The sequence below is a fragment of the Chionomys nivalis genome, chromosome 3 (assembly GCF_950005125.1).
Source record: "Chionomys nivalis chromosome 3, mChiNiv1.1, whole genome shotgun sequence".
NCBI lineage: Eukaryota > Metazoa > Chordata > Mammalia > Rodentia > Cricetidae > Chionomys > Chionomys nivalis.
The window spans coordinates 36,981,452-37,003,208 of NC_080088.1; the positions used below are offsets into that span (position 1 = coordinate 36,981,452).

General features: G+C 40.7%; 1 protein-coding gene across 2 annotated transcripts in view; it reads left to right on the forward strand.

Moving 5' to 3' along the window:
• Positions 1 to 21,757, forward strand: part of Crybg3 (crystallin beta-gamma domain containing 3) — a 117,695-nt gene that overhangs the window by 15,655 nt on the left and 80,283 nt on the right. For both annotated transcript variants that reach the window (XR_009056891.1, XM_057766026.1), the window contains exon 2: positions 13,043 to 13,109. Coding sequence is in view for 1 of the 2 variants with exons in the window: in XM_057766026.1 (XP_057622009.1) it covers positions 13,043 to 13,109 (67 nt within the window). In the remaining variant the exon portion in view is untranslated. The remainder of the gene's footprint in view (positions 1 to 13,042; positions 13,110 to 21,757) is intronic.

Sequence of the window (21,757 nt, forward strand, 5' to 3'; positions counted from 1 at the left end):
CAACTTCCCCAAGGACAGCCATTTGGCAGGTGATGCTTAAGTGTGAGGACTTTCCCAAGTGAGGTTAAGTGCCCTTGTGTTTAGCAGTGTTCAGAATGACTGCCGATGATGTCCTACCATCAGAGGTTGCCTCATCTCTAGAAATATCAAAGCATCATCTATTCCAGCATCTTTAGAGCTTCTCACTAAACTTCCATCCTCCACTTCCACATCTGTAGAGAAGAGGCTAAGCCTCCATCCTCCGCTCCTGCATCTGTAGAGAAGAGGCTAAGCCTCCATCCTCTGCTCCTGCATCTGTAGAGAAGAGACTAAGCCTCCATCCTGAACTCCCACATCTGTAAAGAGGCTGAGCCTCCATCCTCCAGGCCAGCATCTGTAGAGAAAAGGCTAAACATCCCTAAGACATTTAAGGAAACTGTACCCAGATCTTTACTAGTTCTGGATTTTTCTGACAAAGCCAGAATCATGATGTGTGATTGAAAAAAAAAAAAAATGCCACAGAAGCACAAGTGTTATAGGAGTCAGGTAGTGGAGCTCTTTCTTTCCAAGAGTGTCTCTTCCCCTCCCTACTGACCACGCCCCACTGGCAGGCTTATTTTACAAAGAAGCCAAGCTGTTTGGAAGGCTTAAGCCTAAATATTTGCTCCCCCCCACCCCCAAGAAACTTTGTTCAATAAAAGGCCGTTTGTTAAGCCTGTCCTCCCTCGGTCCAGGAAGTAGCTCTTTGACCACATGAGTGTTTTTCTGGCAGTGATGTGGACTGCAGTGAGGTGGTTTCTTACTGTGGACCCTACTCTGGGTGCTCATTATAGTCACAACTAATGCCGAGTTTGAGTAGCAACACTGTTTGGAATTAATATTCTCTATGAGTTTTCTAGTTAGTATTTAATCTTTGTGCGTCAACACTGACCTTATGGGATTAGTATTAAATAGCGGTCTTCCTGACCAGATTTCTCTCTTCCCTATGTAACCACCAGGCGTGGATTTCAGCTGAATCCAGAGGCGCTCAATTCATTTTTCAAGAATGTAGTGTCAGAGAGTGACCTCAGTTGAACACCTGGGAGTGGGGGTGATTGTTACAGTGTAGATTCCTCGGCCCACTTTCATCTTGACAATAAGATGTCTATTCTGCTATATGTTCAGGAGGCTTGAAGAAGACAAAGTTTTTTGTTTTGTTTTGTTTTTCTTTTCCTTCCTGCCACACCCCTAGCGCCAGGGAGAGTGCCTACAACATGCTTTGTATCTGTTGGCTTGGTTAATTATTGGAATCAGCTTCATGTTTCTTAGCTGTCAAGGATTCCATTATCTTGTTAGAACTTAGTTAAAAACAAGAAAAAAAAGTAATTTTAGATGCTGTACCAGAACCTTATGGAAATTATCTTAAGTTTATGATGCCAATATACCTTCTGTTTTCATTATCCATAAGTTTGTTTTATGTCTAGCATAAAGCAAGTAAATGGTTAAAGGCCACATGTTGGAGTCCTGTCTTTCAGATACCATCTTTATAAGGTTGCTTAGAAATGAGGAGCTTGTATGTTACATTGACCTTTATATTTGTGCTCTTTTGGTTAAGTAGGAGAAGGCTACTTAGGGATGCCAAGTAACTTGTGTCTGTTTGTAATAGTGGTTCTTGCCTTTTTCTCCCTACGATGAGCTAACTGAATGCCTTCTAAAAATATTACTATTGGAATATTTTACAGTATGAGCAAATCATAGGAATGGACTGTTGTCTTACATGAAGTTTGGCACTATATGGCTTATGTTTTTGGATCTGAAAGTACCAGTTTTTTGGGTCTTATCAGCTCATTTTCTTTTTACTACACAGCATCCCAGTATCAACTATTTTGAGTGTCTTTGCTATTGTGTTTTCTCTTCCTGCCTCCTTCCCTCTCTCCCTCTCTCCCTCTCTCTCTCCCTCCCTCCCTCCCTCCCTCCTTTTTTATAGTCTATGGTGTAAAGATGACAAAGTATCCTTTTACTGGACATAGTTTCTGGGGGAGGGGGACGACTAGTAAATATCGAGGATAAAAGCTTTAGTAAAACTTTCAAACATTTGGACTTATTTCTAAAAGAATGCAGAGTGTAGATAGCTTTAATCTTGCCTTTGTAGTGAGAAAGGTGTTCAAGAGGAGTGAAGTCTTAACAGAAGAAAGTTGGTCATCCTTGTAGGGGAGGAGGAATATTGTCAAAATTGTTCTTGAAATTAAAGCAATAAGATTCTGTTTTTTTTTTTCTGTAATGTGCCCTGTAGATGGCTTCTCTCTCTCTCTCTCTCTCTCTCTCTCTCTCTCTCTCTCTCTCTCCTCTCTTCCTTCCTCACCTCTCTCCTCCTCCTTTTTGGTATTTTTGAGACAGGAACTCACTATGTGGCCCGGGCTATCCTGGAACTCAGGATGTAGACCAGGCTGGCCTTGAATTCACTGAGATGAACTCTGTCTCCTAGTGCTTAAAGGCATGTGCCAGCATGCTGGGTTTGGGTCTCCTTTCAAAGAGGACGTGTTCTCATGCTTGAAATCCAACCATTCAGATTTGGACCATTTTAGGTTATGGTACTTAATCTGTGGGTTTCTGGCACTAGTTATCCTTGTGTGATGCATGTACCCCTGATAAATAAAGACCTTCATATGCGTGTTAGAATAAACAACACAGCTCTTATTTAAAATGAAAATTAAAGGCTAACTTCCAATGACTTTTTGAAATTAATGTTTTTGCTTCAAATTCTCTACAATTTATTAAGAGATTATGTGAAGTATGTACAGTTTTTTGGGCTGCCCTTAGCCCATAACAATTCAGGATACAATTTGTGTAATATGTTTTAAATGATGCCCAAAACACAGTAAGAAAAAAATTTAAATAAAATTTGCTTCCTGAGATTTAATTTCACACGATTGTATAACAACATTCATGATTAATCATGAACAAAAACAAAAAAACTAAAAATAAATTCTGACAACTATTTTGTTCCTAACCTAACTCCCCTTTATTGTCCTTACTACAAGATAACACAGATCAAGCATGGCTGCTGTGTCATTTTGCACACTAACTCATTAAGAAAAGTCTTATGTTTGTTACTATGGTGTTCTCAGTGGAACCTGGTGTCTGATATGTAGCACGATTAATAAAAACCCAGAGACAAAAATTGGGGTTCAACTTGAAGATCAGAAGAGCAAAACAGCCAGCCAATGGCTCTTACCTCTACCCCAGTTCGAAATGAAGATCCTACCTCCAGGATCTCAAAATAAGACTGTGTGATAGACCTGTCTCCTCCAGTTTTATAATCCTCTCTAGGGCTGGGATTAAAGGCATGCACCACCCAGTTTCTATGGCAAACTAGTGTGGCTACTGGGATTAAAGGTGTGTGTCACCACTGCCTGGTCTGTAAGACTGACCAGGGGGGCTGTTTTACTCTCTGAACTTCAGGCAAGCTTTATTTATTAAAATACTAATGAAATATCACTACACTGATGGGATATGCACACACAAATTGATAACATGTTACAAGTTCCAACACTGGACACGTGTTTGAGTTTGTACTTTTATTGTACTACACACTATACTGGGCTGTGTGATAGACAGAAATGACATTTTACTCAATTTAAAACTTCATATTTTAGTTGAGCAAATGGGCAGGCAGCTGTTACAATAAAAAGCAGGTATTTCTGGGTGCGGCAAGAGGAAAGAAAACACAGACAAAGCTGAACTATGAAAGATTAAATGTTGGTTCAGGCGGAAGTATTGCCAACAGAAGAAAGTAGTTTGTTGGCCTGAGAACTTGGCTTGTTCTAGCAGTGACAAATGATTCTATGTGGCAGGTGTATCTCAGCCAGGTAGAGAATACGTGATTGTGTGTGTGTATGTGTGTGTGTGTGAGAGAGAGAGAGACCATCTTTCACAGAAGAATGTTGTGATGACGTTAACAATCACTTTGACCTTCTTGTGAATTAATTGAAACAGAGGAATCCTATAGATACAAGAGATCAGTTAAAATGGGACTATAATTATTTGGAGAAGTGTTGAAACCTTTACTCACACTATGATGATTATCAGCAAATCCCAATGTTAACCTATTTTTAAGAACAGAGGCTGGCTAGGTAGCCTAGATGAGAGGGCTCTCACACTTAGTCCTCTTGCCTCTGCAGTGAAGAGGGCAGTGTTTCCCAGCTAACATCATCCTCTCCAGCCTAAACACAATTTTAAAATGTGTTTTTTGTGGTGCTCAGCTAAAACTCAACACATAGGAATAAGTTTTAGAGACCTGAAGAAGTTTCCAATGATGACTTAGATGAGTTTTATTTAATTGTTAGTACCATATTTTCTGCTGAAAACTGTTTTTCGTGTGTGTGTGTGTAGTTTTGTGCATGTGTGTGATGTGTGCATGCGTGTGTGATGCACCTGTGTGTGTGTTCTCGCAGGTAATGACAGCTCCTTGCAGACTTTCTACTTTAGCTGTATGAGGCTTGTCTTAGGGTTACTATTGCTGTGATTAGACACAATGACTGCAGCACCTCTTTTAAAGGAAACATTTAATTGTGGTGGCTCGCTTACAGTTCGAAGATTCAGTCCATTATCATCATCGTGGGGAGCATGGTGGAAGGCTGGCAGGCAGCATGGTGGTGGAGAAAGCCAAGTGTCTTGCAGGCAACAGGAAGTCAATTCACTGTCAAACTGAGTGAAACTTGAGAAAAAGACCTCGAAGCCCACCCCCACAGCAATGTACTTCCTCCAATAAGGCCACACCTACTCCAACAAGGCCACACCTCCTAATAGTGTTGCTCCCTTTGGGGGACATTTCCATTCAAACACCACATTCCACTCCCTGGCCTGCAAATGCTTATAGCCCTATCATAATTTAAAAATGCATTCAGTTGAACTACAAAAGTCCCCATAGTCTATAAAATTCTCAAATTTATTTCAAGAGAGGCATTACAATCTCTTAACTGTAATAACCTGTAAAAATCAAAAAGATCACATACTTCCAACATATAATGGCACAGGATACACATTACCATTCTGAAAACACAGGGAAGGAAGCATAGCAAGGAAATACTGGACCAAAAACCATCTGAACAAACTCCAAACTCTGCATCTCCATCTCTAATGTCAAAATGCTCTCCACATCTTTTTGTCAGGCATTCCACAACTCTGGCATCTTTAATATCTTGGATTTGCCAAGGCAATCCAGGCTTCAACTTCATAACTTCATGCAATGGCCTCACTACTAAGCCTCCATTCAGAGACACCCCTGATTCATGCCTGACCTCAGCAGCTTTCTTAAGGGTTGGAGGCAAATTGCATAATTGGTTTCTTCTTCTTTTTTTTTTTTTTTTTTTTTTTTTGTTTTGTTTTGTTTTGTTTTTTTGAGACAGGGTTTCTCTTTGTAGCTTTTGTGCCTCTCCTGGAACTAGCTCTTGTAGGCCAGGCTGCCCTCAAACTCAGAGATACACGTGCCTCCGCCTGCCAAGTGCTGGGATTAAAGGCATGTGTCACTGCCTGTCTCGTTTCTTCTATCAAATCACATGACCAAAGCTGCCAAGTTCTGCTGTTTACTGGGCCTGGAGCATGACCCCTTTTTAATTACATCTTCATCAGCTTTCTGTTCTCCTTCACTGCCTAAACTTGGATGTTCTTGAACTTGCTCTTTAGACCAAGCTGCCCTCAAACTCAGAGATCCACCAGCCTCTGCCTTCCCAGTGCTAGGATTAAAGGTGTGTCCCATCACATCTGACTTCAAACTTCTCTTTAATGCCTTTCCACATGTTTGAAATTTAGCTGGGTAAGATCTTGCCCCGTGCTCACCACTCCCTATATTTCGTTTCTTAATCTGTTTATCTTGAGCACAGAATCTACCTTTATTCCTTATTCTGGTGCTCTTTTTCTCCTCAAATATTTTTTCTTTGCTGAGCTTACTCCTTTTCATTATATATCTTCATTAGAGTTAACACTAGTAACCACAGCACAAAATCTATACTAAGTTGTTTTTAGATTTCTCTGCTAAGGGAGTCAATCCAAAACTCTTCACTTTAGCCTCAGGCAGACTTTTCAAATAAGGACAAGAAACAGGTACATTCTTCACTAAAATATCACAGGAACGATCTCTAGGCAACATACAAAAATTCTCCTTTGAAACCTCTTGAGTAAGGTGAGCTGCTCATAGTTCAAATAAGTCTTAGCACCACTGTCTTCCATGTTCCTGCTGGTATCGCCCATTAAGCAATGCTTAAAGCATTCTTCTGCTTTCTAAATCCAAAGTATCAAAGTCTTAAATTCCTCCAACCAAAAACATGTTCAGGCCTATCCCAGTCCCTGGAACCAACTTCTTTCTTGGTTAGGGTTACTATTACTGTAAAGAGATGCCATGACTATGGCAACTTTTATCAAGGAACAACTTAATTATGATGGCTGTCTTACAGTTCAGAGTTCCGGGCCATTATCATGATAGTGGGTAGCACTGTGGCAGCCGGCAGGCATGGTGCCGGCAACAGGAAATTGACTGTCAAACTGAGTGAAATTTGAGAAAAAGACTTTAAAACCCACCCCCACAGTGACACACTTCCTCCAACAAGGCCACACCCACTCCAGCAAGGCCACATCTAATAGTGCCACTCCCTTTGGGGGCCATTTTCTTCCAAACCACAAGGCTGAAGCTGTGTTTTCAGCAGAGCTTTTGTAACTTTTACTAGTTTTATTTACCGTCTTAAAAGGACAGTATATTTTATAGGAAGGACTCTCAAAACTCAGGTGTGCCTGACCTTTTGATTTTGTAGCATGACTTTGTCATTACAGAGTTCCTGCATAAGAGCTGCACATCTGAATGACAAAATTTAAAATGTGTTAAAAGAAAACTCTGATAACATCTTACGTAAGTTTTCAGTTTTGTGTCGTAATACATATGAAGCTTATCTTGGCCACATGCAGTCCATGCAGGTTAGAGCTGCATGTTGGAAATGAAGTTTAAGAAAATTTTTGGAAGTGAGTTGTTGTGTGATGTTTTACTCTTTTGGCATTTTGAGGGGCCCACCATCCAGCTCCCAAATAAATCACACACAGAGGCTTATTCTTAGATATGAATGCCTGGCCTTAGCTTGGCTTGTTTCTTGCCAAGCTTCTCTTAAGTTATCCTTACTACCTTTTGCCTCTGTGCTTTTCTCTTTCTCTATTTCTGTGTACCTTTCTTTGCTTCTTCCTCTGTGGCTTGCTGTGTAGCTGGCTGGCCCCTGATGTCCTCCTCTCTTTGTTCTCTTGCTCCTTTTCTTCCCTTTCTCCTTCTGTTTATACTCTCTACCTGCCAGCCCCGCATACCCTTGCTCTTGCCTTGCTATTGGCCACTCAGCTCTTTATTAAACCATGAGTTGTTTTAGACAGGCATAGAATCAGAGCTTCACTTCATTTCATTTTTTAAAAAAATGCAGCATAAGGAAAAGTCACATACCTTAAAATATTCTCCAACATTTGTCCTTTTCTCTTTCTAAACAAAAATGAAAAGTTTTAACTTTAACATAGTAAGCCTGTGTAGAATAAGAATAATTATCAAGTAAAGATTACATTCACAGTGTACTCAATTCCAATTCTTTGGTGTCTAGTAAATTCATGAAAATACTCTGTAATCTATCCTATCTTAGTAAATCCAAAATTTTATACCTAACTTACTATCTTATCTAAGAAAAACTGCAACTATAATTATATCATCTTCAACTTTATCAAAGGCACCAGAAGAATATAGTATTATTTACATAAGCAAAAAATGCACTGCAAACAACTTCTAAAAACACTAGAAATGACAGAGATGTCTGACTGCCTGGCCAGTCACCCAAAGTTCCTTTGTAACATTGGGACATTCATCTTCAGCCTACAGGCCCATATTATTTGGCAGACTTTTCAATGAAGCAGGAAATTCAAAAGACTGTTTTGCCTATATTGACAGTTTGTCAGTCACTTTACTCTGTGTCCTGCAGAATGTCTGTCAGTTTCTTCTGTGAAGCAGGAACAGTGAATGAGCATCCTGTCTTGTTTTGGCAAAGTGTGCAGCAGTCACTTTCCTGTGGGTCCTGCAAGTCCAGTCTGCACAGCACATAGTCAGCAATCAAAGGCCAAGCACATTTTTGTTGCTCAGTGGCTAACCTTGCCACAATGGTAGCAAACTCCATAAGGAGTTTCTTCAATGCCCGTATCTTCTCTGAAGAAAATTGGTGCTGCCAGCCAGCAGATGTATGTCATTGTCATGAAAAACTTTAACAAAACATATTAAATGTCATAGTCTATAGGTCTTTGACGTATTTGAAGACCATTTATCTATCTAAAATATATCTCTATATGATCTGGAAAACATACCTAGCAAATATGCAAATTTGATTGTTATAGATGACTAACTACTGACCTGTGTTTCTTGATTATCCTAAATAGTTCATAAAGTTTTCAAAAACTAGAACTTTACCTTATGTTATTAAATGAACAACCTAGGTACAATACCTCAAATAAGAGCAGAAATATGTGTGTGTGTGTGTTGTAACAAAAAAAAACCTAAATTTTTATCAATATACAAAAAAACTTAATTTTATTTTGACTTTTGAGACAGGGTTTCTCAGTAACTATGGCAAGAGTCCTGGAACTTGCTCTGTAGACCAGGCTGGCCTTGAACTCACAGAGCTCTGCTTGCCTCTGCCTCCTGAGTGCTGGGATTAAAGGCATGCACCACTATTGTACAGCCAAAAAATTTTTTAAACAAGAGTAGAAACATATACAGTGTGTTGAAACAAAAATAAACTTAAATTTTTATCAACATACGAAAGTCCTTTAAACAAGAGTAAAATCATATGTAAAGTGTTATAAAATTGACTTTGAATTCGCACCCATATACCCAAATCCATGCCAATGCAAAAATATCTGAGACTAATAGTTGTCTTTTTATCTTAAGTTCCTATATTCCCCTAAATATAACAAACATCCATGACCCACAAAATAGCCAAAGACCACCTACATCCCTTTTCTTTTTTTTTTTTTTTTTTTTTTTTTTTGGTTTTTTTCGAGACAGGGTTTCTCTGTGGTTTTGGAGCCTGTCCTGGAACTAGCTCTTGTAGACCAGGCTGGTCTCGAACTCACAGAGATCCGCCTGCCTCTGCCTCCCAAGTGCTGGGATTAAAGGCGTGCGCCACCACCGCCCGGCCCTACATCCCTTTTCTCTTGTGAATGTGGATGTTATGTTCTCTAGACTTCTTCCTGCTGAATGTGGGTGCAGTATTTTTAGGGTCCCAGAGAGAAAATCTGAGATAATGGCCAAGTCCCGAGAAGACCAGTTTATAATGTATGTTGATAAATATCACCTGTCAAGTTTAAGGAGGTCTCTCCTGACCAAACCAGATCCAAATTAACCTGGGACAAATCCACGTGGAAAGAAAAGCAAAACCTCTCCTCAAAAGCATTTTTGCTTTCCATCTGACAAATTTTTTTCACGTTTTAAAGTTAAAGCATTTTTAAATTATCTAGGCTGGTTTATTTCCACAGTCCCTCTTTCAATTCCAGGTCTCTTAGCAGCTGCCCTGTGCTTTTCAGCAATCAAAAAATTCAAAACCAACACACTAGAATACAGAAACCAGACTCCCTGTGTTTTTTCCATCTTTATGTGGCTTTTTTCTTTTACTTTTACCGTCTCTTTAAGACCTTATTATTTCTAATCCATTTATTTTTTTCAACGCCTGTCCATTTTCTTAAGCCTGTGCACATTCTAAAACATACTTAAACCTGTTTAGAGATTTTTGTTTTGTTTTTTTGTTTTTCGAGACAGGGTTTCTCTGTGTCATAACCCTAGCTGCCCTAAAACTAGCTCTTGTAGACCAGCCTGGCCTCAAACTCAGAGATCCACCTGTCTCTGCCATCAAAGTGCAAGGATTAAAGGCCTGTGCCGCCACTGCCGCCTGGCTTCTGTTAGAGGTTTTTACTCTGGACCTCTTTACTGTGTATCTTTAGCCAATTTTGACCGCAGGAGCAAACTGTTAAAGCTATTCCTCAATCATCCCTGTGTTTAGCGGCTGGCTGCCCGCACTCTCGGGTGGGTGATGAGAGCCAAGCCTAGAGTTTGCGGGCTGGTCAGAGCTGTGTTACTGAGAACGGCATTAAACTTTCCTAGGTATGGAAGCCGGTACCTGCGTTACCACAAGCAGATTTTACTTAGCTTGCTCGTTTACTTACTTAGCTCATTTCTATTCTGCCGGCTGAACAGCACTGCCCCTTAAAAGAGTCGTGTACTTCCCTGCCCCCCAGCTCTTTGAGAATCTACATGGAAATATGGGCCCACATTAGAACACCAAAATGTTGTATAATACTTTACTGTTTTGGCTTTTTGGGGGGCCTCCCATCCAACTCCCAAATAAATCACACACAGAGGCTTATTCTTAATTATGACTGTCTGGTCTTAGCTTGGCTTGCTTCTTGTCAGCTTTTCTTTTTTTTTTCTTTTATTTCACACGCATTGATATTTTGCCTCCATGTATGTCTATATGGGAGTGTCAGATCTCCTGGAACTGGAGTTACAGACAGTTGTGAGCTGTCATGTGGGTTCTGGGAACTGAACCTGGGTTCATTGGAAGAGCAGCCAGTGCTCTTACCTACTGAGCCATCTCCCCAGCTTTTCTTAAATTATCCTGACTACCTTTTGCCTCTGGGCTTTCGTCTTTCTTTATTCCTGTATACCTTTCTTTACTTCTTTCTCCGTGGCTGGTTGTGTGTCTGGGTGTTTGGCACCTGGATGTCCTTTTCTCTTTGTTCTCTTAGGCTTCTGCTTCCTCATTTCTCCTTATTTATACTCTCTTCCAGCCCCGCCTATTCTTGCTCCTGACTTGCTATTGGCCATCAGCTCTTTATCAGATGTTTTAGACAGGCAAAGAATCACAGCTTCACTGAGTTAAACAAATTACAACATAAACAAAAGCCATATGCCTTAAAATAATATTCCCCAACAGTGGGGTATTAAATTAAGTAGTTGCTCTATGCTTAGTTAGTTACTCAGAAGATAGAGTTCTGTGGTTCATTTACAGGGTCAGCACAGTCAGTATTATCCCGAGCTGATTTTTACTTGAGCTTAAGTAGACTAGTATCAGTTATGTGTAATTAAAGTAAAAAGAAAGAAAACTGTGAAATATTAATATCCTTGTGACAACAGGTAAGGTTAGTAAAAACTTTTTTAAAAGAACCCATTCTCCTTTAAAACTGTAATCACTGTTATATTCTTATTCTGTGTAATATATGTTACAGTTCTGTATTCAATATTCATTCTCCTTTTTGACAACTTCATCCATGTAGCTAATGTGCTTTGATTACATTTACCCCCACATTATTCTCTTATTCCCTCTTCACGTCTGCTGCCCACCTTCCCCTTTCTAACTACTTCTCCTTTCATGTCTCTTTGGGGAATGTTGAAATTATTTAGGCTTGCTTACATGAGCATGGTTGGGAGGTGTCAATAGTACTTTCTGTTTTTCTGCCCATAGACTTTTCCATGTGTTGAACCCACAGCTGGCATACTTATCATTTTTTACATATTTACTTTTTATTTATATTTAACATTAATAATTTATTAATATTTTATTATATTTATATTTAACATTTGAAATATTTAAGGGCATAGCTGTATATCCGTGTCCTTATATTCCTGCATAGACTCTTGGATTTAGGAAATTATAGTCCAGATTTTCTTCCAGGTACTGATGCCCTTTGTCTTACTCTTGTCTTTGACTACCACTGTTAATTGCTTGGATATTCTCCAGAACAGCACTGGGTTTATGGGTAGAAAAGTCTATCGACTTCTACAGTTACTTCTTCCCATCTCATCTGCTCTGGGATTGGTCTCTATCTGATCTGAGTTTCTGGTGCAGTTCTGTTGCTACACTGCTAGTGAGCATGCATGAATGGATATGCTTGTCCCGTCTCGGGGTTCTAAAGTCTTCACACCAAAGTCAGGACAAAGAAAGATCACATTCTGAAACGGGTTGAAGCAGTTCTTCATAGAGTGGCATCCTTTAACCTCTGTTCTCATTCTCATCTGCTACAGGATTCCCTCTGCTCACCCCAAGTTGTGTGCTCTGGTGTTCAACTAAAAACAAACAAAACATGGGTCCCCAAAAGGACTGACTGTATTCTTGGACTCCCTGCCTTCAAACCTCCCCGGGCGGTACTGTGTGGAGCATGCAAAAGCTATTGTTTGTTCTCTGCTCCATAGTAATTGTTCATTCAACAGCTGTAACATTTAACAGATGGCATTGTTAAAGACTGTGCACCAGTCTCCCCAGATAGAGTTTTGTGAAGACCCAGACTTGCTTGTCTTGACATGCTAAAAACCAAGCATTCTCCTTGATACGTGGAAGACAGTTATAATGGTCTTCATTGGAGGTATTCAGATTGTCAAGGATTAGAAAAATGTGAAAACATAGTAATGTATAGACATGGATGCATTTAGATTTAAGATGTATATCTGCCTGGTAGCTATGGGCAATGCAGTTTAATTTCAGGTGTCATTTCTTGGGGCATGTGTGAATGTTCCACACAAGACCATTGAAAGTGACTGCCCTAAAATTTGAGTTACATAGGTGCTGTCTTAGACAATTTGGGGCCAGATAACTCCTCATCTAATTTTTAACAGCCACAGAATTCACCGAGTGAGACTATATATGTTTATATAATGTTTTGCGGAATAGAAATATTACTCAGCATAGACATTAAAATAATATCAGGCTGTGGAGAACCTTAATATAAACATTCAGAGTGCTTGCACTTTTTAGCATTAGACTAGCGGTGTGCCAGCTCCTTGTCTGGCCCTGCCGTTGTGTGATGTGACCATCAGTATAAGACAACAGGTAACATAATACATTCACAGACGTTTCGGAAGCCTGGGTGAGCAAGATTGAATGTGCTTTTCCAAGCGTAGATTCCAATCAGCCTATTCCCAGGACTCTCCGATCATTGCAGATTAATGACCTTTTAATTCTTGTTTTAAATAAACTGTATGTGTTGAAGAATTTTAATTTCAGAAGACACTGTGGTTTTTGTTTTTCAGTGTTGAAAATGAACCCATGAGCTCACCCCAGAAAAAGGGAAATACGCTTTCATCAGAAGCAGTAAAGGTATGGTTTAAATGATTGTTTATACATTATACGGTATAACACCAAGGACAGTTTACATTTCTGCATATTTTTCCTTTTAGGTTTTCGTTTTATGTGTATAGAAGAGCATGCTTATTTTACATTGTTAGGGTATCCAACCTAGCCCTCTACTGACTCCGTGAGATGGGATGTGGGCGAACTTTGAGAAGGTTGCACTGGCTGCAGTGTGAGCGTCAGTTGAGGCATTTAGATGTTGGTGCCTGTGTCTTTAAATATCTAAATCAGCATATGAATTTTATCGTCTCTTTTCCAATGGAGATTTTAAAGATTAAGTTGCCTTTTCTGGAATGATAAAGACACCTCACAATATGTCAGGGCTACGGTGTGAGGGATGTTTGGCTAGCTCATGTTTAAGCCTGCCGGGCACTACAGAACGAGCCCAGCAATGTACAAGCTATTTACCCATCTGCACAGTTGCCAGTGACTGACGGAAAACTATTGACCTTTTCAATTTTCCTAAGTGGCTTTCTAGGAAATTGGATTTTTGGGGGAGTTATTTGAACAGTTTTGTCACCACAGTTGTGGCGTTGGGTACCAGCTGCTTTATTTATATTTGATTTGTCACAGTCAGTCAGTTGGTTCCATCTGGGTATTTTAGATTAAATTAACCTTACTAGTAGAAGAATAGAAAGTTATCTAAATTTTCTGTTACGGTTGCATGTACTTTTTTTTTTAACATGTTGAAAATTTTATACACTCTTCGTGTCCTACACTAAGAAAGCTAAGGCGTGCATTCTTCCTGCTCTCTCAGTGAAAGTGGAAGTGGTCTTTGCTTTATTGAAATAGGTGAGGATCCCTGTCACATGCTTAAGTTTGGCTACTAAATCTTGCTCAATGTTGTTGTTTTTTTTTTCTTTTTGCTGATTTATATTTTTTCTAGTCAGGGTCTCACTATGTAACACAGACGATGTCTGTGGTCCCCACTCAGACTGTTGGGATTGCAATATGCATCGTTATGCCTAACTCCACTCTCGGGCTTTCTAACTTCTTCCACCTACTTCTCTTCTGTGGACAACGCTTGTCCACCCTGCTGATGTACTGTGGCATGGGCTTTGTGACTTTTTCTCTCTTATTTAGTCACTGAGAGTTTACCTGCACAAGATTCTCACTTCTGATGCTATGCTTGAAATTTTACCCTTTTGTTTCATAGCTTCTTCTGAGATTTCAAACTTTGAGGATTCTTTGACGACCAATTCCTATCTAACCCATCTCCCAACTGCTTGTTGCTTCTACACTGTGGATCTTCATCAGCCCTTCCTACTTTCTTGGTTTCCTGTTCTCTTGGTCTCTGCTTATTTCCCTACTCTCCCTACACCCACCCACCACCTATACTTTCAGTCAGCAGACTTGGATAAAGTCAACCTTTAATTTCCAGGAGTCCAATCTTCTATCTCCAGAGACTGGCTCTAACAGTCTTCTTTGCATTCCTAGTGTTTAAGTTTGATCACCCAGGGGTTAGTTGCATAAATGCTACTCATAGTCATGAGATTATTCAGGGTTGCTTGCTTATGGGGCATCCAATTCATCCATGATAGAAATGACACAGGGCACTCTTTGCAGGAACATTATGCTCCATAAAACTTGTTTCTCTTTCTTTCTGTCTTTCTGTCTGTCTTTGTCTTTCTTTCTTCCTTCCTTCCTTCCTTCCTTTCTTTCTTATTTTCTGTCTGTCTGCCTGTCTGACTTTCTTTTTTGTTTTTTTTAGACAGGGTTTCTCTGGAGCTTTGAGTCCTGTTCTGGAACTAGCTCCTGCAGACCAGGCTGGCCTCAAACTCACAGAGATCCTCCTGTCTGTGCCTCCTGAGTGCTGGGATTAAAGGTGTGTGCCACCCACTACCCGGTGCTCCATAAAATTTTATTTTTCAGTCATGGTTTTTCTCTGTCTCTCTCTCTGTGTCTCACTTTCTCTATCTCTCTCTGTCTCTCTCTCACACTTCTCCCCCCTCTACCTCTCTGTCTCTCTGTCTCTCTGTCTCTCTCTCTGTCTCTCTCTGTGTCTCTCTCTGTGTCTCTCTCTCTCTGTTTCTCTCTCTCTGTTTCTCTCTCTCTGTCTCTCTCTCTGTCTCTCTCTGTCTCTGTCTCTCTCTGTCTCTGTCTCTCTCTGTGTCTCTCTGTGTCTCTCTCTCTGTCTCTCTCTGTCTCTGTCTCTCTCTGTGTCTCTCTCTGTGTCTCTCTCTCTCTGTCTCTCTCTCTGTCTCTCTCTCTCTCTCTCTCTCTCTCTCGTGCGCGCACATGTGCACATACTCTCACTCTGTTCTCAACCCTCTGGAAACCACTAGTTTGGTTTCTTCAGTCTGTTCACATGGACCTATATTTTAGGGATGACTGCTAAGAAGGATTAAAACAAGTATGTATATTTGAGTTTTAGCGTGGCTCCGGGAATGGACCTGACTTGGGACAGCAAGGGAATGAAGAAAAGATGTACAGAAGGACACACAGAGAAGCTGGAAATAGGTGGACTGACTCTTAGATGGAGAAGCTGCAGCACCTCAGAGACCAGTGTGTTTCTTTTATACAGCTGAATAGAAAGGAAGCTTATTATATACAGATTATCAAGGGGATGGAGTTATTGCACACAGGTGAACAAGGAGCCGGGGTGTATAGTCAAAAGCTGGATCAAAGAGGCAGGTTTAGCTAATCTCAGAACGAGTGACCTCTGCAGGGGAGCAGTCTTCAGACTGTGAGTATCTGAGGGAGAAAACTATGGTGGACATTTTCAGTACACACTGTCAACATTCCGACTTAGGCCCCAGAGAGAGGCTTCACCATTCCTCTTTGCTTCTCCCAAGGGAGAAAGCTTTGCCATTCCCTGGGGTCTGAAGCTGTAGGGTCCCTGATAAAGCCATGTCCATGTCAACAACATGAGTTCACTCAGGCCTTCACACACTTGGGTCACTTCCTCTCCCCATGTGTATTGCTAATACCACCATCAGTCACATGACTTGAGTATAAAAACAGTTGAAAAAGGCTAGCAATAGTATTTATTTTATTGTTATTTTGGGCAGTTTCAATTGGAGAGTTTTCATTTAGCAAGTGACCTGAAGCATACTGTTTCATTTCTCATCGCCAGTGTTCTGAAGTGTCCACTGCAGTGCAGTGTGACATTTCTCATCGGATTTCCATCCTGCTCATCTGAGCTGTATGCTGTTTGTAATGGGGGGGGGGGTGATGTACAGCAGTTTCCCTCTGCAATCTGGAACATAACATGTATGATTCGTTGACATAGTCGTTTATATCTCACTTTGTATTTGACATTGAGATATCAAGTCAAGATGCCAATGATGTTGCCTGAAATGTTTGAGGTACAAAAATTTATTTTACTTTTGAATAATTACATTTATAGTTTTATAGTATATTTGGGCATCATTAAATTCTTAATCCTTAAAATGTTGTTTATATGTAGTACAAACCCTTCAGTTTTTCTAAGATTGTGAGCTATTTCTAATGCTATTTCTAATTTGTCTCCTGGAATACGTATTTCTGTTACGTCATTTGGAATTTTTGTTTTAGCTGCAAAAACCTATCAGATATTTAGTCCTCATCATGCCATTGTCTTGTACCCTTAGCATATTACTGTACTCCACAGTTTTATTTAAAAGATAGAATACATGTTATGTATGCCCCTTATCAATCAGAGCATATCTTTCCCTGCCTCCCTTCAAAGATGAATTCATGAAGGTCTGTACCCCATGCCCTGTGCTGGTGATATTGGTGGCCTCCCTTCCTGCATTCTCTTTATCCTACCTTGTCTGCTTCTAGCCCTTTTCTCTGTTGGCTCCTTCTCATGTGCCTCAGCTCTCCTTGTTTATATGTAATTGACAGCAGTAGTCTCTGAGAATCAGCTCCTACATTTTACTCAGAAGTTTCATATGGAAGGAAGTCTGATGTGAGATTCCCCTCTGTATGCTATAAATAGCACTGATTAATAAAGAAGCTGCTTTGGGCCTATTGCAACACAGAATAGGGCAAGGCAGGAATTCCATGCAGATAGAGGAAGAGAGAGAGTAGGTGGAGTCAAGAAGACACCATCAAAGGAGAAAGACACCAGCCGCCAGCTAGAACCTTACTGGTGGGGCACAAGCCTCATAGTAAAATATGAAATAATAGAAATGGGTTAATTTAAGATGTAAAAGCTAGCTAGAAATGCACTTAAGCTCTTGGCCAAACAGTATTGCAATTAATGTGGTTTTTGTGTGATTATTTCAGGTCTGGGCGGCCAGGAAACAAACAAGTAGTCTCTACCAACAGAAGTCTGCCTTAAAACACTTCCAGTTCCTAAAGTTTTCTAGTCTGACTCCTGTGTTTCCTTTAGTGCCATTAGACCAGACTCGGGAAGCTCAGTGCTATATTTGTTGCATGTCAGGGATGCTTCTATGGCTCCTTAGTGAATGAGGGCCATTCCGGAAAAGCAGTCCATTTAAGGTCACGTAATGACCCGTTCCTACCCACACTCATAGCCTCTTGTTCTCTGTTCTCAGTTTCCTGAGCCAGCTCAAACACTTCATCTTCCAAACCTTATCTCTTTCGGAAAGCTTTTTGTCTTATTTTTACTTTATTACACTGGCTTTACCTTCTACCTCTGGCTATTTCCTTCTCGTTTATGTCACCGATTCTCTCTGGACCAAATAACATCTCACGTTTCACATGGATGCTGAAGGTGCCTCTGCTTCCTTGGTGTCAGTCATCCAAGATGATACCTTGCCATCCTTGATTTTACCTTTAACTCTCAGGTCTTTACCTAATTTCCTGTTCCCTGGGAGGCTCAGACTTGATTACTAGCATTCCTGACCTTTTTCATACATGTATCTTTGAAATCTCAGATTCCACCTGCCTGAAAAATCTCAGTATCTTCAGACATGTTGTATACTATTTTTGTGGTTTTATTTGGAGTGTGGGCTGTGAAGGGAGAAAAATTATCATACTGGGATTTGGATGCAAGCATTAAAGGTAGCTAACAATGTTAGAAATTTAGGAGGATCTTCTACGCATATAAGTAATGTGTGTGTGTGTGTGTGTGTCAGCATACATGTGCCATGGTACAAGTGTGGTAATTAGAGGGTAGCTTGCAGGATTTCATTCTCTCTTTACACCATGTGGGCTCTAGATATGGAACTCAGGTCATCAGATTTGGTGGCAAGTTCCTTTACATGGTGAGCTGTCTTGGTGGCCCATACAATGAATACATCAGTTTATGCATATGTTAATATTTTTTTTGTATATGGCTCTTCTTTCCTTCATGGGTGAAACAACAGTTAATTTAAGAATTTGAGCCGGGCGGTGGTGGCGCACGCCTTTAATCCCAGCACTTGGGAGGCAGAGGCAGGCGGATCTCTGTGAGTTCGAGACCAGCCTGGTCTACAAGAGCTAGTTCCAGGACAGGCTCCAAAACAACAGAGAAACCCTGTCTCGAAAAACCAAAAAAAAAAAAAAAAAAAAGAATTTGATACGTTTTCTTAGTAGGAAAGACTTAGTTACTGAACCAATTTTGTAAAATAGTGCTGTCATAATAAAAGTTTGCTATTTTCCTATCCATTCAAATGATAACAATATCATACTAATTTAATATAAAAATTGTGAAACATCTCTTTTCGAGCGTGGGAACACTTTTTTTTTTGCGTCCGCTGCAATCTTCCCTGAAACGCCCTATGTAAACAGATGAAAGCAGAACTCCCCATTGGTGGTGGAGTCCCCTGGAGCCTCGCAGCCACTTTTGTTCTCTGCCAACTGTAACACATCCTCGGAGCAGTTTCAAAATGGCATGTGTGAGGATGGAAAGAACAGAGTCTTTGGAACCAAACATCTGGGCTTGAGTCCCACCTCTCTCATAATGTGTTTGAAACTTGGAAAATATTCTCAGCCACTCTGAACCTCGGCTTACTGTTCTGTTGTAGGGTGTCCTTTCCTTATCTCGCAGAGGTGTTGTAGAGCCGCCTGAGATGGTGTCTGTAGCTGTGCCGCTGGTCACAGGAGATACTTGGAAAAATCTTGCTTTCTTGCCATAAAATGCGTGGCTTAAATGTAAAAATGTATCTCTAAAAGGCTGGTGATGTGTTTTGGTTAAATAGTATAGAAACTGGCTGTTAGAAGCATTGGTTTTGCTTGACTCAGAATGAATGTATACCGGAGGTGTACATCAACTCCAAGTCAGAGCCTTTACCTCCTCACTACTGTTGTGAAGAGAATGCTGGGGTGCCCGGGCAGAGAATGCACTTTTGTCACTGTTCAACCAAGAGATCGCAGGAGCCTAACACTATTGGCTGCCTGTGCTGGTCTGTGACCTCAGGATCATGGAGTTTCTGGGTACTGGGTGTGTGTTCTAAGGCATCTGGTTTGACATGCAACAGGCCCAACCTGTTATAGATGTAGGAGGTTGCTACTTGTTAGGAAGAATTTTGTTAAAATGAAAACTGAGTCTGAAGTATGTCTACACTATAGATGTATGTAAATAACTTTGCCCCAAAGGCATCAGTCATTAATTCTAGAACATTAGACTCTTTTCAGACTGGAGAAACCTCTGTAGTGTAATAAGAAGGAATGACTTTTCTCAATATTCCATTTTTCTTCCTTTCTCTCATTTCATTGTCTATGGTAAAATGTACCAACGTGCCTATTATAGCCTAATGTGTAGTCCTGATCTAGGGGTTATACACACAATACTCTGATCTTCTTTTCCTGCCAAAGGGTACTAGGTATAAGCAATAATATGTTCAGGAACTAGGGAGATATCTCAGTTGATAAGAGTACTTGTGCACGCATGAGGACCTAAGTTTGAATCCCCAGTACTCACATAAAAAAACCAGTCTTGGCCAATCATATACTGTGACCCCAGCACTACGGGAAGCAGAGACAGGCACATCACTGAAACTTGCTAGCTGCCAGCCTATCTTCAGATACAGTGAGAAGTCCTGCCTGAAATGGGAATAAGGTGGAGGGAAATGGAGCAGGACACCTGATGGCCGCCTCTGGCTGTAGCACACCCATGTAGCATGTGCACACATGCACGTAAACCGCATACACATATTATACATACACACTGCAAGAAACGATGTGTTCAAAGTTGTTTCCTTTTATTCTAGCTTCCTTTTAAAGTTTTTATTATTGTTTGTTGTAATAAGGAGCGGCGGGGCTGCGTCCCCGGCACCCGGCTGCCCGCATGGCTTTACCCGAAATAATTACACGGAAACTGTATTCTTTTAATCACTGCCTGGCCCATTAGTTCCAGCCTCTTATTGGCTAGCTCTTACATATTGATCTAACCCATTTCTAATATTCTGTGTAGTACCACGAGCTGGCTTACCAGGAAAGATCTTAACCTGCATCTGTATGGAATGGGAGAATCATGGCGACTCACTGACTCGGCTTCTTTCTCCCAGCATTCTGTTCTGTATACTCCACCCACCTAAGGGTTGGCCTATCAAATGGGCCTACGCAGTTTCTTTATTAATTAAGCAATGAAAGCAACAGATTAATACAAGACCTACCTCCATCAATTGTTATTATTTATTTATTGGAGATAAAGTCTCAACTCTGTAGCCTTGGCCTAGTCTTGAACTCATAGACATTCACCTGCTTCTGCCTTCTGAGTGATGGGATTAAAGCTTATATTACTATACATATACTGTTTCCTTCTATTTTTATATTTAGGGTCTTTTTAACTTAAAGAATGTTGAGATTTAACGTCTACAAGATTTCTGTGACTTTTGTCTGAACTGGGGAACAACGGAGACAAAAAGGGAGTGAAGGAAGTAGGTTACAGCCAGCACTATTTTAGGGGAGGAGACTTGCAGATCTTTTCTAACTTTAACACCACGGGAAGGTTTTGTAGTTCAGAGAAAATGGAACAGTGAAGGTATAAAATAGTCAGGTTCACTTCCGGAAGTGTTGCCTTTAAGGTCTCAATGAAGCCTTACATGGAGAGAAGTGCCTGATAGACAGTCAGGTGTACAGGCTCATATCTCAGGAGTCTGAGCTGAGAATACATACATGAAGATCAGCTGATTGGTTGAGTTAATGGAAAATGAGATCTCCCGGGGAGAGCATCAAAGTATTGGGCTTCCAGGGGCTGGAGAGATGGCTCAGAGGTTAAGAGCACTGATTGCTCTTCCAGAGGTCCTGAGTTCAATTCCCAGCAACCACATGGTGGCTCATAGCCATCTGTAATGATATCTGGCGCCCTCTTCTGGCCTGCAGGCATACATGAAGACAGAACACTGTGTACATAATAAATAAATAAATCTTTAAAAAAAAAAAAAGTATTGGGCTTCCAGGCTGGCCCAGAGGGAAATGCTATATGAGAGATAGCTACAGACATCATCTGGAAGAGTGTGAAGAGAATCATCAAACAGGAAGGCAAGCTGCAGAATGATGTTACAGAAACCAAAGTCAGAGTCTCTGTCTCGTTCTTGAGATGCATATCATCTCAACGCAGAGGGAAAGGAGTCCATTGAGTTGGCCCATGAGACAGTATCTTTGACGAAGCATGGTCAGAGCATGACTGGAGAACAGGTTAGCTTGCAGGGGTGTAGGCAGTGATTGTTGTAGGGAAAGGAAGAGAGGATGTTAGGGTTAGTAATGCCTTCTTAAGGATACTGGTGCTGAGGAGAAAAGAG